The 15,426-nt window shown below is 44.7% G+C and overlaps 1 protein-coding gene across 3 annotated transcripts in view; it reads right to left on the reverse strand.

Annotated features, from left to right (window-relative positions):
- The window catches only part of DOCK2 (dedicator of cytokinesis 2), a 405,461-nt gene extending 397,626 nt beyond the window's left edge, over positions 1-7,835 (reverse strand). For 2 of the 3 annotated variants that reach the window (XM_021076635.1, XM_021076633.1), the window contains exon 1: positions 7,547-7,835. In XM_021076635.1, coding sequence (XP_020932294.1) covers positions 7,547-7,589 — 43 coding nt within the window. In that variant the 5' untranslated portion in view covers positions 7,590-7,835. The remainder of the gene's footprint in view (positions 1-7,546) is intronic. The other variant, XM_021076634.1, reaches the window with a different exon arrangement.

Genomic DNA, 15,426 nt, shown 5'->3' on the forward strand with positions numbered 1-15,426 from the left:
CCTAGGTCCCCTTCACCATCCTAGTTTAGGCTTTGACCCAAAGGATCATGTGTTGCCAGGGGAATTCTGAGGGCTCCAGAGCAAGGTCTGGAGAGGGGTCAGGAAAGCTCTCACATTGTCAGTCACAGCCCCTCCTGTCCAGTTTCCTTCAATCTATGTAGAATTGACAGTGTCCTAGTGGGATCAGAGGGGCAAGGGATGGATGGATGACTTTCTCCAAGGAGAATTAAAACCAAGTAAGACTTAAGAGGTTGGCAAACTCAGCCTGACTGGTTTTTGACTCATACTGGCTAAATAAAGTGGAAAGAAAGGAGAATGTGCCTGTTCCTGGGAACATTTGTGGTGTCTTGACCCAGATTCCCCTGGAGTTGCGTGGCGATAGGCATTAGTATTTCCCATTTGTATAACACTGGCTACAGAACACAGACTGTGCCACCCATGTGTAACAGAGTATTAAATAAGTTCTGAAAGCTTTAAAAAACCAACCAAACAAACAAACAAGAAATGCAACAGTCCAGAAATCAGCAGTTTATTATGGTGACTACACTGCCTGTCTCCAAACACAGCAGCAATATAAGGCTACTGATCTCAGGAGGGAGCAGAGCTTAGCAAACACACACTGTCAAGGCTCATTCAAACAAAGGTGTCATGGCTGGGCGCAAGATGTGGTTCCCAAAAGCCTAGGGATTAGGACAATCTCCTTAAATGGACTCGAACAGTCAGCCCAGCAGGCACTCTTAAACAATCCCAAACTGCTGAACTATCAGAAAGTAGGAGGCCCAGGCATCTAAGAATAGGTGATAGGAAGGAATTAGGTTTCCAGTCCATGTGTTTTTGTTGCACAGACTAATTCTGGGGGGTCAGTCCAAAGATCCAGTCGGCCTAGCAAAGATTCATGTACTAAGATCCCTCCAAGAGTTTCCTTTGCAATTCTTTTCCCCACTGCCTCTCAGAGGCCTTCTGAGACCATTCAGATCAAGAGTCCCCCCTCCAATATTCCCATTCGTGGAACAAATTTCTTTTATTACATCAGCATATATCACAATTAGTAGTGGGGTGCTTACTGATTTTCCCACAAGGCTCTTTTTGTTTTCTCCACTAGATGATCAACTCCACAAGGATAGGAATCCTATTGGCCCAGTTCTAGTCATCTCAGGGTTTAGCACAGTGCCTAGCACATAGGAAAGGCCCAACAAATGTTTAAGAAACAGATGAAGAACGAATGAGTGGGAGTTCCCGCCATGGTACAGCAGTTAACGAACCAGACTAGTATCCATGAGGATGCAGGTTCGATCCCTGGCCTCACTCAGTGGGTTAAGAATCTGGCATTGCTGTGAGCTATGGTATAGGTCACAGATGCAGCTTGGATCTTGCATTGCTGTGGCTGTGGTGTAGGCTGGCAGCTACATCTCTGATTCAACCCCTAGCCCGGGAACCTCCATATGCCATGGGTACGGCCCTAAAAAGACAAAAAAAAAAAAAAAAAAAAAGAATGAGTGAATGAGAGAACAAGTAGTTGGTCTCTATTCTTCCTCCTTAACTATGACTTTTGGCACCAAGACCAGTATAACCAGTCCCTCTGCAGTGGCATTCTGCCCTGGGTGTGTTTGGAATGCATGTTCGACTCATGCCTCCTACTCAAAGATTCTTTCTAGACTCAGGACTCCTGCTAGATGAGTTGCAAGCCTCATGACCCTACTCCATAGCCACAGTGTATTGGACCAGGCGTGGGCAATACTCTGATCAGAGAGGGGCCCGTTATTAGCCTGGAGTGATTTCTGACTTGGGTGCCTTTCTTGCAAACATGAGTCAGTCCACTTCGATCTTCTCTGTCTGGACTTAGAACAAATAAACACAGAGAGAAGATTTGGAGAATGCTTGACCTGCAAAATCAAGCCACGTTGAGGCGGGTGGCGTGCTGGGGCCATCTTTATGGTGTTCTCAGAATACCAGAGTTATGAAGCTGAGGAGAGAAAGGAGAACACTGCTGATGGGTTTAGTGCAGCTGGAAATCTGTGAGAAGAGAGACAGAGGTTTCCAGGGCTCCTCAGTCCAAGCCCTTCGGGAGACCCACCACTCATGTTTCCTGGATTGCCGTCTGACTTCCCTTGGCCAGCTCTGCCAAGGTCCTGGGCTGCAACAGCAGCATATGTATCCCTGGACCAAGGAGAGGTCTTGAAGTCATCCATGTTCCCCAGTCAAAATGTAGAAGAGACCCTCCTTGACTTTTGCAGAGCCCATTATGGTTTGAATTGTGCTCCTCCTCACCAAACAAAAATGTTAGAGTCCTAACCCCTAGTACCTCAGCTTGCAGCTTTATTTTGAGACAGTATTTTCAGAGGTAATAAAGATAAAATAAGGTCATTAGGGTGGGCCCTAATCCAATATGACTGGCATCCTAATAAAAGGGAAAACTTGGAGAGGGACACATACGTAGGAAGAACACCTTGTTGAGTTGGAGACGGAGGCAGAGATGGTGGTGATGCTTTGCCAAGCCAGGGAACACTACAGATTGCCAGTAAATCCCTCAAAGCTAGGGGAGGAGACATGGAACAAACTGTCCCTGACAGCCCGCAGAAGGAACCAAGCACTACTCTCCAATAGCACACACAGGTACACAACCATAAGAAGAGATGACTCTCATAGAGAAGAGGTTTCTGAGCATAACTAAAGGCCCCTCACAAATCTGCCTGGCAGGCTCAGCTTCAGGGTAAACAAACCTTTTTTTTCTGCCCTCACCCTCCAAGAACCCCTGCCTTAAAGCCTCTTTTTCCAGTCCCTAAATAGCATATCACAGACCACCCATCAACAGTTGCAGACTCAATTGTTGTCTCTCCATTACTCCAAATTCATACGTTGAAGTCCCATATTTGGATCAGATCTTTAAATGTGTGATTAACTTGAAATGAAGCTGTTAGGGTGGGGCCCTAATCCAACATGACTGGTGTCCTTCTAAGAAGAGGAAGAGACAGAAGGGGTGGATGGCAGGGGGTGAGCATGCACAGAGAGACAACTAGGTGAACACAAAGTAGTGGGATGGCAGGTGCCTGCAGGTGGAGGTGGCCTCAGGAGAAATCAACCTGCTAGCACCTTGGACTTGGATTCCAGCCTCTAGAACTATGGGAAAATAATTTCTGTTGTTTGAGTCACCCCAGGGTAAATTACGGCTGCCTGAGCAAAAGAATTAATCATCCCCAATACCCTCATCCCCCTCCTTCCTTAGGAATGGCACACTGGACTTTTAGCTGGAGGCATGGCTGCTTACAATGCGGACTGCATTTCCAAGTTCCTGAGCAGCTAGGTTCAGTCATGTGATTAGGTTTTAGCCAATAGGATACAAAGGGAAGTACCAAGTGGGCCTTCCAGCAAGTGTCCTTATTGAGCAGGGTCATGCCCTTCCTATTCCCTCATCCTTCTTGCTGGCTGAGAGGAGGACCTGACAGTAAAAGCTAAAGCAGTTTGATCCAAAAGACAGAAGCCCTGTGCCCAGGAAGCAGTGCAGGAGACAGGATGGGCCACCTACCACGTCTTCAGGAATAATTTCTGGGCTTTACATGTGAGAGAAATTATCTCCTATTTTGGAGGTTTTTTGTTTGTTTGTTTTTGTTTGTTTTGTTTTGTTTTGTTTTGTTTGTCTTTTTGCCATTTCTTGGGCCGCTCCCGCGGCACATGGAGGTTCCCAGGCTAGGGGTTGAATCAGAGCTGCAGCCGCCGGCCTACGCCAGAGCCACAGCAACTCGGGATCCGAGCCGCGTCTGCAACCTACACCACAGCTCACGGCAACGCCAGATCGTTAACCCACTGAGCAAGGCCAGGGATCGAACCCGCAACCTCATGGTTCCTAGTCGGATTCACTAACCACTGAGCCATAACGGGAACTCCTATTTTGGAGGTTTTCTGTCACCTAGAGTCATACTTATTCCTAACTGATAACATTATTTTCCATCTCCTTCTCTGAGGGGATTCAGACAGTAAAGGCCAAAAGGAAATGTTAATTCTAAGTGGGCTCCTGCAGGACTAACTAATCAGGCAGTCAGTGGACAGGTAAACTGTCACCACGGCCGTCCGACTCCATGTCCACTTATGTTCTACTCTCCTAAGTAACTAAATTATCCTCCTACAGGTGACATACCTGCTCAAAAACTCCACTGCTCACAGAATGAAGTCCAAACTTATACGTTTGGCACTCAAAACCCGTCACAATCTGGTTCTAATCTACCTTTTTTTTTTTACTATAAACATCCAATAAAACCAAAGCAGACTACATATTATTTGACCCAAATGCCACACGCATTCCAACCTTGTGCCTTTGTCTATGACGGTCCTCCTCCCAGACTCCCTCCTAGTGTTGTGCAAAGAGCCTGGAGTCAACTGAATTTAAGGCACGGCCCAAGTTTTTCCAAGTTATGTGAACCCTGGAACTCTTCTTCTATAAAATGAGAAGAATAATACACTGCCTCACATAGGTCTCTGTCTGAAGCCAGACAAAGATATGGCATAGGAATGAGTCTTGAAAAACAGAAAATGCTGCACTTGCTCTTGTGAGGCATGACTGTACCGACCTGGTATTGGGGTGGCATACCTTCTGCCGCCCTTGGCTCCACAACTATTAGGTAACCCCCTTGACCTCAGTGGCTGTCATTGACCCCATCTCATTACTAAGTGCTTTTCACACATTCAATCCCCATTTAATTCTTCGAACAATCTCATGAGATCCGTGTTATCATTATTCCCCCTATTTTACAGATAAGGAAACAGGTGGAGGCCAAGCATCTAACTTTTCACGTCTCCCTTGAGGCACAGACACTGTGCATTTTCTTACATCCGAGCTGCACTGTCTTGTCTGTGGAAACTCCCACCTGCTTCTACCCAAAGGTCCTCTCTGGACCTCTAATGGATCACATTCTAAGTCTCTAACAAGGATGTAAAAAGAACCTGGCCAGGGATCTACATGAGGGTCGCCCTGGCTTGCCCACAAGGCAGTAAGAGAGAGCACAAGCAGTTATGCTGATGAAGCTGTCCCCTGAAAAATCAGGCCCCCAGACAAACAGACTCCACTAACTGATGAGGAAACCAAATGGGAAAGCGAAGCTCAGGTCTGGCCTGCTGGGACTCCAGGGATCTTCCAAGAACCCCTAATCCTCTACGTAGCACTTTGCCTTCCTCCAAGGCCCTGGGCTTGTCATCTCAAGTGCCCTTCATAAAATAACACCTTGAAATAGAAAAGAATTAATATCTAGACTTATGATGAGGAAAATAAAGCACAGATCTGTCTGCAAATAGTGATGACGGCAGAACTAGAACCCAGACTCCTTATGCTCAGGCCACTGTATTTTCCGCTGGGTGAATCCAGTCCCCTGTTGTCCTAACATAAGCTTTTCCCTTCCATCTACCCAGAGTCTTCAAAGGACATTCATCAGCAGAGAAAAAGAGATCCTTTGATGAGCAGGCAACTATGAAAGGCTCCCAGCTCTCTAAAGGGTCACAGACCTTCTGATCTGGCCTCCACAAAACAGAATTTTCATCAGTAGGCATGAAAACTGTCAGACGTGCCATCAGAAGAAGCCTCTGAGCCTGGGGCCTCACAGAGTTCTTACTCTCTGAGCACACAGGTGGGATTTCCACAGCTAGGGATGGTGAGAACATACTTCATTTTGTAAGCCTCCCCATCCTGTAATGTCATGTTCTGAACTGGGCCCCCATGCATAGCACAAAGTCTAAACATCATAATTGATTACAGTGAGGATTTGTACAATTGCCCTGCTAGGTACTTCTTGTGAATTAACACATTCAATCTTCCCACCCGCACCTAGGAAGCAGGTGCTGTTATTACCCTCCATACAGATTAGGAAACTGAGGCCTGGAGAAAGCAGGTAACTTGTTTAGGTCACAGGGCTGCCTACGTTGGAAGCTGGAATCCAAGAGCAGGCACCAGAGCCCATGATCTGCACACCACGGCACGGGGTCTGCACAGCAGGAAAGCCTGCAGCCCTAAGGATGGAGGGTGGGGCCCTCCACCACACTCAATCTCCCCCATTAACTGCCCTAAATACCATCCCTCACCTGCCACTCTGGCACCCCCAACACTGGCTTCAGTACAGATCGCATGTCCCTCCTCTGCTCAGAAGCCCGCTATGGCTCCTCATTGCCTACACGGAAAAAGCCTCAACTTTTTAGTCTGTCCTTCACAAATATGCCTTCAACTAACTCCGAGCATAATCACCCCTCCCATGCACCCCCGCTCAAGGCCAAAGGAGCGCCCGCTCTTCTTTCCTGGATCTTCCCTTCATGTCTCACTTTCACGTCCTAGACCACACTGGCCCCTCCACCTACAGTGGCCTGCTCCATTTATCCATCCCCAGCTTCCCTGAGAAGGGTTTCAATCTGATACCCTCAGATGGAAGGGTCACAGTTAGTGAAGCTTTGAAGTTCGAAAGTTACTGAGTCTGGTTCAAACTTCCCGCTTCATAGATGGAGAAACTAAGCCCCCTTGAGGGCATGGATTATCATTTGTTCTCTGGATGGGGAGCATGCATCTCCACAGCTCTTGGAGCCTAGTAAGTGACTGAGCAAATGTCGAGCCCTCCAGGGCAAGGATTCTCCAGCAGCACCCTTGGGATTCTCTGCACCTAATCACACTTGGCCCTTGGGTCCCCCAACATCAGACCGGCTCAACCCTCACCTCTGGGGGTGGTGCCTGATATCTGCCTGTGTAGCAAGCCACAGGGTGGTTTTTAAATTCACACTTATTTGAAAACCACAGTGAATCTATGGGGATTGCACCACGGGTGCCACTTAGTAGAAAGCGTCCCAGTACCTGAAGCCTCCCTTCCCCCAGCCACCACTTCCGCCCCTGAGCTTGAGGCAGAGGCCTCTGGGAGCTTAGATGGCTGAAGCTGCTGAGGCTGACTTCTTGGATGTCCCCATATAAACGGGCTGGAGCCTTCCTCCCCAGAAGCTCTCTGGCGCTGAGTGAAGGATCCCGCCCTCCAGCCCTATGCCCCCAGCCTGAAGAGCCCTCTGGACGCCCTGCCAAATCAGGGGTCATCTGACCCAGGAGGAACAGGCAGGGGAAGCAGGCAGATGGGTGTCACTTTGGACAGGGGTGGAGGGAGGCAATGAGGGGCCAGGCAAGGCCCAGCCGGGAGAGAGAATCACGCTCCCTCTAAGAGTCCCAGTCTCCAGAGGGGGTGAGGGGTTCCCTGGAATGCTATGAGCCTGACACCCAGAGCCAGGTTGCTAAGTGCTTTGCTCGTCCCCATCTAGGAAACGCATAAGTCCCTGGAGAGAGAGAGGGAAGCCCTGCGGTGGGCAGGGGAGGGAGCAGACAGGTGTAGCCTCCTGGGCAGCATGCCCACCTGCCTCTTCCCTGCCACCCTTTTCCTGCCCAGCTGGCCCCACAGCAGGCCAAAGGAGCCTCTGCACTCTCAAACTTTGAGTCAGTGCTGTGAGCCCATGTCCGCGCCGCTGGCTCCGCAGCATCTTCCCGTGCAGTTCTCCTGCCACCTGCCCTTCACCCTGCTGAGGACCCCATGCCCACACTTACCCACGCCATGCCTCTCCTTGTCAGTTTTGCGCCAGGGGCCCATGGCTGGGCGGGGGGCCTGCAGGCACCTCGAGTCGTCCTGTGGGGAAGCAGCCAGGGGGTGGCTAGGCGCTCTGCCGGGCCCCACTTCCTTCCTCTTTTCAAACTCCCTCTCAGGGCCCGCCCTCTCCTCCCTGGGGCACCCTGCTCCTCCTCCTCTTCCTCCCTCCTCCTTCTGGGCAGAGGCACTGCAGAAGACTAGCCTAGCTGCTGAAAGGCCCCCACACAGCTTAGGGGCCACTCCCAACTTGTCTCCTCCCCAGGTAAGCTGGCAGAAACCAAGCAGGTATCTGGGGCCACCCAGGCCATCATCACAAGTGCAGGATGTCCCCTGGTAACTGAGTCTAGTGATTACATCAAGCTCCCCCCACCTAGCAGGAGCTTTGGTGTCAGATATGGGTTCAAACTCACATTCTGATGTTTAACAGCTAAGCAACTAGACATTATTTCATCTTTCTAAGCTTCCATTTTTCCATCTGTAAAATGGGATAATGGTACCTACTTCATTTGTTATTGCAAGACTCTGAGAAGACAATGCATGCAGCAGGTGACACACACAGTTACTGTGAGGATTAGAGGAGATAATGCATATAGTTAATATTTGAGTTAAATACCCACCAGGAGGGGAGGTCACTTGTGGGTTTTATCCTTTTGGTGCCACAGACCCATTTGAAAATGTGATAAAAGCTCAGGAAACTCTCCTCTGAAAATATTCAAGCAGAGAATTTACCAACAGTGACAAGAAGTCCAGGATGCTCTAACAGCCAGCCATCATGGGCCTTGGGAAACGAGTCCTAGAGTTAGGCTAAGGGAGACATTTCTCAGAAAATGTTCTGGGAATAGATTCTATCAAGAAGCAAAAATATCTCTTTGATCCACAGCGATAAGACAGAATTAAAGTCTTCCTGAATTTTCTTTATTCATAAGCCTCACTACCCCTTCCTGCCTGACACTAGAGAGTTAATAAGATAGATTAGGCAATATTGCAGCTGACAGGCAGCTATGGCAAACTATTAATTTCATTTTATCTAAAGTTATTCCCTTTTCAGTTTTCTAGCAGCACAAATTGGGTAGTATTTTTTAATAGAGAGCAGTTAAATCAGTCAGGATTCCACCAGAGGACCACAATGGCAGGATATGTATGTGGATTGATTATTGATCGATTGATTAAATTGTAAGGAATTGGCTTATGAGAAAGTGGAGCTGGCTAGGTTAGGTCTGAAATACATGGTGCAGGCCTTTAGGAAATATAGGCTGGAAACTCTCAGGCAGGAGCTGAAGCTGCTGTCCACAGGCAGAATTTCTTCTTTTTCAAGGAAAGCACAGTTGAGGCCTGTCAACTGATTGGATCCTGCCTACGCAGATTGCTGAGGAGAATCTTCACTTCAAATCATCCTGTTGTAGATGTTAATTACATCCACAAAACACCTCCAGAGCAACACCGAGATTGGTGTTCGGTTGATTAATTAGGGTCTATTGTCTCACCAAGTTGATTCATAAAACTAACCATTGGAGCAGTCTTACAAACCAGACTAAACATCAGAGGTTGGTAAACTTTTTCTGTAAAAGATCAGACGGTAGATTTTCCAGTCTTTGCAGACCAAGAGGCAAAATCAAGGATACTATGTAAATACTTATATAACAAGAGAGAAAACAAGTTTCCACAATTTTTATTGATAAAATGCAAAATTTGATATTAATAACTGGGTCTATTCTTCTGTGATACAGTGCTAGAAATGAAAAAAATAAATTTGGGGGAGAGGTCATAGTCTACTCCATTAGAGTTCAAAGTTAGTTTTCTCTTGCAGGAGTTCCCTGGCGGCAGCAGGTTAAGGACACAACATTGTCACTGCTGTGGCATGAGTTCAATCCCCAGCCCACGAATTTCTGCATGCTGTGGGTGTGGCCCAAAAACTGATTGCAAATACTCATCTTTTAATGCTGATCTGTAGTGAAATTTTACATTTCATCTCTGAAAATGTCTTTTACCATAGGTGGTATATAGCAAAGAATTAATCTTGCCCCAGAAGTGGTCTGGTATTTGTCCTCAGCTACCAGAAAGAGATCTCTTAGAAAGTCATGGTTTGCCTGGGGAATTTATGTCACACCTAACAGTCTAAAAATATGATTTACAGAGTTCCTGTTGTGGCTCAGTGGTAATGAACCCGACTAGTATCCAGGAGGATGTGGATTCAATCCCTGGCTTTGCTCAGTGGGTTAAAGATACGGTGTTGCCAGAAAAGAAAATCATGGGCTTGGAAAATACACTTGTGGCTGCCCAAGGGGAGAGGGAGGGAGTGGGAGGGATCGGGAGCGTGGGGTTATCGGATGCAAACTATTGTTCTTGGAATGGATTTACAATGAGATCCTGCTGTGTAGCACTGAACTATGTCTAGATACTTATATCGCAACAGAACAAAGGGAGGAAAAAAAATGTATACATGTAAGTGTAACTTGGTCCCCATGCTGTACAGCAGAAAAAAAAATAATTAAATTAAATTTAAAAATAAAGATCCAGTGTTGCCATGAGCTATGGTGTAGATCGCAGATGTGGTTCAGATCCTGCGTTGCTGTGGCTTTGGTGTAGGCCGGCACCTGTAGTTCTGATTGGGCCTCTAGCTTAGGAACTTCCATATGCTGCAGGTATAGCACCAAAAAAGCGAAAAAATTAAAACATTTAAAAAATAAAAATATGATTTGGGGTGGAGGCTAACCATCCCAGAGAGACTAACAATGTGATATAGCTGGGGACTCTGGGCGCTATGGTATCAGTTATCCAGAAGGCTGAGATCAACCATCGGGGAAACCATGAAGGTAAAATCTTGCCTACATGACAGAGTCCCAGTAAAACTCTCGACACCAACGCCTGCGTAAGCTTTCCTGGTCGGCAGTACTCTACACATATTATCATACATTGATGCCAGGAAAGCAAAGCATCCTGACTCCAGGTGGGGAGGACAACATGTTTGGTACTTCTCTGGACTCTGCTCTATGCGCCTCTTCCCTTGGCTGAATTAACACTTCATCCTTTCCCAGTAACAAATGGTAACTGAGCATAACAATTTCAGTGAGTTCTGTGAGTCCCTCTAGTGAATCACTGACCCTAAAGGTACTTTTGGAAACTCCCCCAAACTTGCAATTGGTGTCAGAGGTGAGGACAGTCTTCTGCAGATCGTGTGCTCCTTAAATTTTAGAGTCGACTCGCTCTCAGAGTTGGCTGAAATTCTCCAAGGAAAGTGCTGGCAAATATTGATATCAATCCAGGAACATAAGATTTTAGTAAGCATTTTCATTGTTCAGAAGGCATTTGTAAAATTCTATGAAATATTCTCTTGGTGACTGTCTTTTAGCACACCACTTATTATATTGCTGGAAGTGGAATTGCTGAATGGAAGCCCCTCAACTGCACAGTTAAATGGATTTGAAACTTAAAAATTACTTTTACACTTGCACTGAGGTCTGAAAACACTGTTGGAATTGTAGTTTGAACCTGGAAAATAGGTTCATTGAAATTTTTATAAGAACGGAGATTTCACTATTTTGTTTTAACTTTTGATTGCACAGAAAGTTTTTTTAAGCTGTTTGACATTCCTTGTGATTTCAACATTAATTGTCATCAAAATTACTTGATCATGGTGTTCTGCACATAACTATTGTTTTGCTTTGTAATTTTGATTGAATCCATTAAGTAACATTATGAAGAATGCAGCAAAATCTAATTTCCAAAGTCATCCAATATTTAGCAATAATGGTTGAGAGCTGTTCTTCTTAAGAGAAATTTCAATTTTGATCCTGAGCTCAGAAAGTCACAGATAACTTATTACTACTAAGCCATCAAACTGCTATGTAGTTGATAGAGCAAGTCAGAACACTTTTATTTTTGACAAAATATTTTATTCTTGACAAAACAGACAATGGCTAAGTTCAAAAGAGATAATGACTACCTTCTACAGATGCGTTCAATAACACAAAATAGATTCAAATATTTTCCACTAATGCCTTCTGATAAATATTACAACCAATTAGCATGGGCTTTAAACAATTTACCTTTTCACAAGCCTTATAAATTTGTTCAAAAAAACCTGCCTCTGCTCCACACGTATTTTTATTTTCAACATTTAATGGATTCCACTCCAGGTTGCATTGATTTTGTGTTTCCTAATTTTCTTTTCTTTTCTTCTCTTTTTGTCTTTTTAGGGCCGCACTTGCAGCACATGGAGGTTCCCAGGCTAGGAGTTGAATCGGAGCTACAGCTGCCAGCCTACACCACAGCTGACGGCAACGTTGGATCCCTCACCCACTGAGCAAGGCCAGGGATTGAACCCCGAAACCTCATGGTTACTGGTCAGATTCGTTGCTGCTGCGCAACAACAGGAACTCCTGTTTCCTCATTTTCTCTGAAAACATTTTTGAACATAGTTTTCTCACATGGGCTATTCACAGGAGCTAATTCTTCACTCACTTCAAACTCAACACTGAGTTGCCAAATAAACAAAAACTGAGCTGTATTGGTAACACCAGTCAACTTGTCACGAGCCGAGGAAAACCACTAGAAATCATCTGCCATGGTTTTAAACTGATTATTGATGTTGCTCCTGATGTCCTCAACTCTTCAAGCAATGACCGTCACAAATAGGCTAATAGTTTAAACTTTGTTTTCTCTGAACACGTTTCATCTGCTGACACACTCAAAATAATTTAATCAAGTCACCATCGATAAATGTCTTTCCTTGTGTGGTAAATAGATGAGCTACCTGGACACTTTGGTTGCAGTTTCATTTTCATTTTTTATTTTTAATGGAGGAATTATACTATTATGAGATATTCTGCTTTAAAATTTCTATTTTTTTCTGGCCATTCCTTTCTTGTAGTTGGGAATTTTTTGATGAGGGCGTGTTTACTCTCTTATACATATTATCTTAGGACAGTTGTAGTATCACTATATAACAAACATAATGCTTTCCTGTCTAATTCTATAACAAAATAGTCCACACTCCACTGTGCCTTAAAAGCATGACATTTGGACTTCATTATTCCCTCCTTTTATTTATTTTGACATGATGGCTATTGTACTGGTAATTAAAATTAAATTAAAAAGTGTTGCTGTACAGTGCTATGCATGGCACCTGAAACACTGGCATTATAAGCACTTCCCTGAGATTTGTAGGTTGCTGAACAGCGCTGCGAAGCAATGAGAACACCACAGACAATCTTCGTTGTAAGTACTCAACTCTGCCACCGTAGCCTGAAAGCCACTATAGGTGATATGTAAATGAATGAGCATGGCTGTCTGTAGTCCAATAAAACTTTATTCATTTATGGACAATGAAATTTGTATTTCATATAATTTTTTACCTGTTATGAAATATTATCCTTCTTAGATTTCTTCTTAATGTTTTAAAAATGTAAAAACTATTCTTAGCTCATAGCCCATACAAAAACAGGAGGTAGGTCAAATTTGGCCAACGAACCACAGTTTGTCAGCCCTTGCTATACACAATTTTATCATCTTCATGAAAGCATGGGGATGTGGTCTAAAAGATGCTTGTTTTTTCACCCTCAGCTTCTGATATACATGCAGACAAGTTCATAACCACAGTCTGATAAAGTATTTAGTAGGGAACCAAAGGCAGGTAGTAACGCGAGAAGGTATATGAGGCTGAGGCTTGAGGAATAGTGAAGATCCCTCCCCTCATTCAGCTTGAGACAAAGGAATCTGTTTTTGTTTTGATTTTTAAATAATGTTAAAGTAACACATTATCAGTATACGGAGTTGAAAAACTGTAGTTGAAGAAGATAAAGTTTAAAAAGTTATTTGAGTGAAGGTTAATTAACTTCTTAATGGAATGGTTTCTAAAATACAAATCTTTAAGCTTCATACTGATTAGAATGTGGCATCTATATTTCTGAAATATAGGCACTTATGATAATGATTCTATGGCATCATGGAAACATTTTGGCAAGAGAGATTGATGGTCAAATATAAAACTCTGACTAAAACCAGTTAAAGAATTTTCGGTTACCTTGGTCACACAATCTTATCAAAGACCATCTGTCAGCTATCTGGCGATTAGGCAGTGCAGCACTGATGACGGATTTCGTGATTGTGGATCAAGGACTTCTCTGGTCAAGACCCCTCCTGAGGTCCAGACCCATGTATCCAACTGCCTCCGGACCTCCCCCCAACCACCTTACATTAATGTCTCCATTTCCAAAACCAAGCTCATCACCATAGCCACACCCCAGACCTGTTCCTCTTCTGATTGTTTCTATCCTATGAAACAGGAGACAGTACCAGACTCTCTGGTTGTAACTGATATGCTAGAATCCCAGCTCCATCACTTACCTAGCATGTAGTTCAAAGCAAGCAACTTAACCTTTCTAAGCCTCAGTTTCTTGAAGAAAAAAGTTTCAAACATTTATGGAGCACTTATTGCAGGCTAATCCCTGATTTAACACTTTACATGCATCATCTCATTTAATCCTCAATGTAGCCCTTTGAGTGGGTTTCATTATGATCCCCATTTTCACTAATATGTAAACAGAGTCTAAAGGGGTGAGACTCCTTTTTATAGCTGTCAACCATTCTGACTGTATGAGTGGTTCTATCACCCTCCACTTGACCCTCCTTTTGACTGAAAATGATCATCTCAGAAGCAGCTCTTGGATATACCGCCTCCTCCGCACCACTACCTTGTAAAAATCCTCCTCATTTGAAACTTGGACATCAGCTCTCTGCCTCTAGTCTTGCATCCTTCCAATCTCTTCATCACTTTACTTCCAGGATACTCTGCCCAAGCAATTGTGGCCTCCTCCAACTCCCAAAATAAGCTAGAAAAGGTAGACAAAGCAAGGTTTTGGTAACTTGGGAGATTTCACTACCTTTGTAAAATCAAGGAATCCCCATTAAAGAGCCATGTTAAGCCTCAAGTGCAGATCAAAGAACTCCATCTCGACCCATGTTTAAAGAAATCACAGAAATCTCTCTCCATAAGGCACAGCAGAAGGGGAAGATTTCCTTTTCTTTGCTTTATTTAGGGCGGCACCTGCAGCATATGGAAGTTCTCAGGCTAAGGGTCAAATTGGGAACTACAGCTGCCAGCCTACACCACAGCCCCAGCAATGCCAGATCTGAGCTGTGTCTGTGACCTACACTACAGCTCAGAGCAACACTGGATACTTCACCTATTGAGCACAAGGCCAAGGATTGAACCCACATCCTCATGGATCCTAGTCAGGTTCATTACCGCTGAGCCACAATGGGAACTCCCAGAAGGACAAGTTTTTATTGCCCATATTTCTCAAAATCACAGTTAGTAGATGCAAACTATTACATTTAGAATGGAGAAGCAATGAGGTCCTAGTGTACAGCACAGGGAACTATATGCAATCTCTTGGGATAACATGATGGAAGATAACATGAGAAAAGAATATAAATACATGTATGACTATGTCACTTTGCTGTAAAGCAGAAATTGGCACAATACCATAAATCAACTATACTTTAAAAAAAAGAATTACAGATTAAGGTCTGAAATTTTTTTATAATCCACTACTATAGCTGTAATGATGATTAAGTATTGAAATACAAGTTGCCAAAAAGGTCACTGTCTTGTGCCCTACTATTCCTGCCTTGGGAAGCCTTCAATGGGCACCACTGGGGTCACTATGGTGCCTGCCAACTTGTCCCTTGAAGTTGAAGAGGATGAGCCCCCATCCCTAGGTATCTCCCTGACTCTAAGTCCGAAGGCATCTGGACCCAGGGCAGCGAGATGTCTGCCTGGAGGTAGCACTAGAATGTCAGTAGGTCAATGTCAAGGGTCTCCTCGCCCACCCTCCAC

The sequence above is a fragment of the Sus scrofa genome, chromosome 16, assembly GCF_000003025.6.
Source record: "Sus scrofa isolate TJ Tabasco breed Duroc chromosome 16, Sscrofa11.1, whole genome shotgun sequence".
NCBI classification, from domain to species: Eukaryota; Metazoa; Chordata; class Mammalia; order Artiodactyla; family Suidae; genus Sus; species Sus scrofa.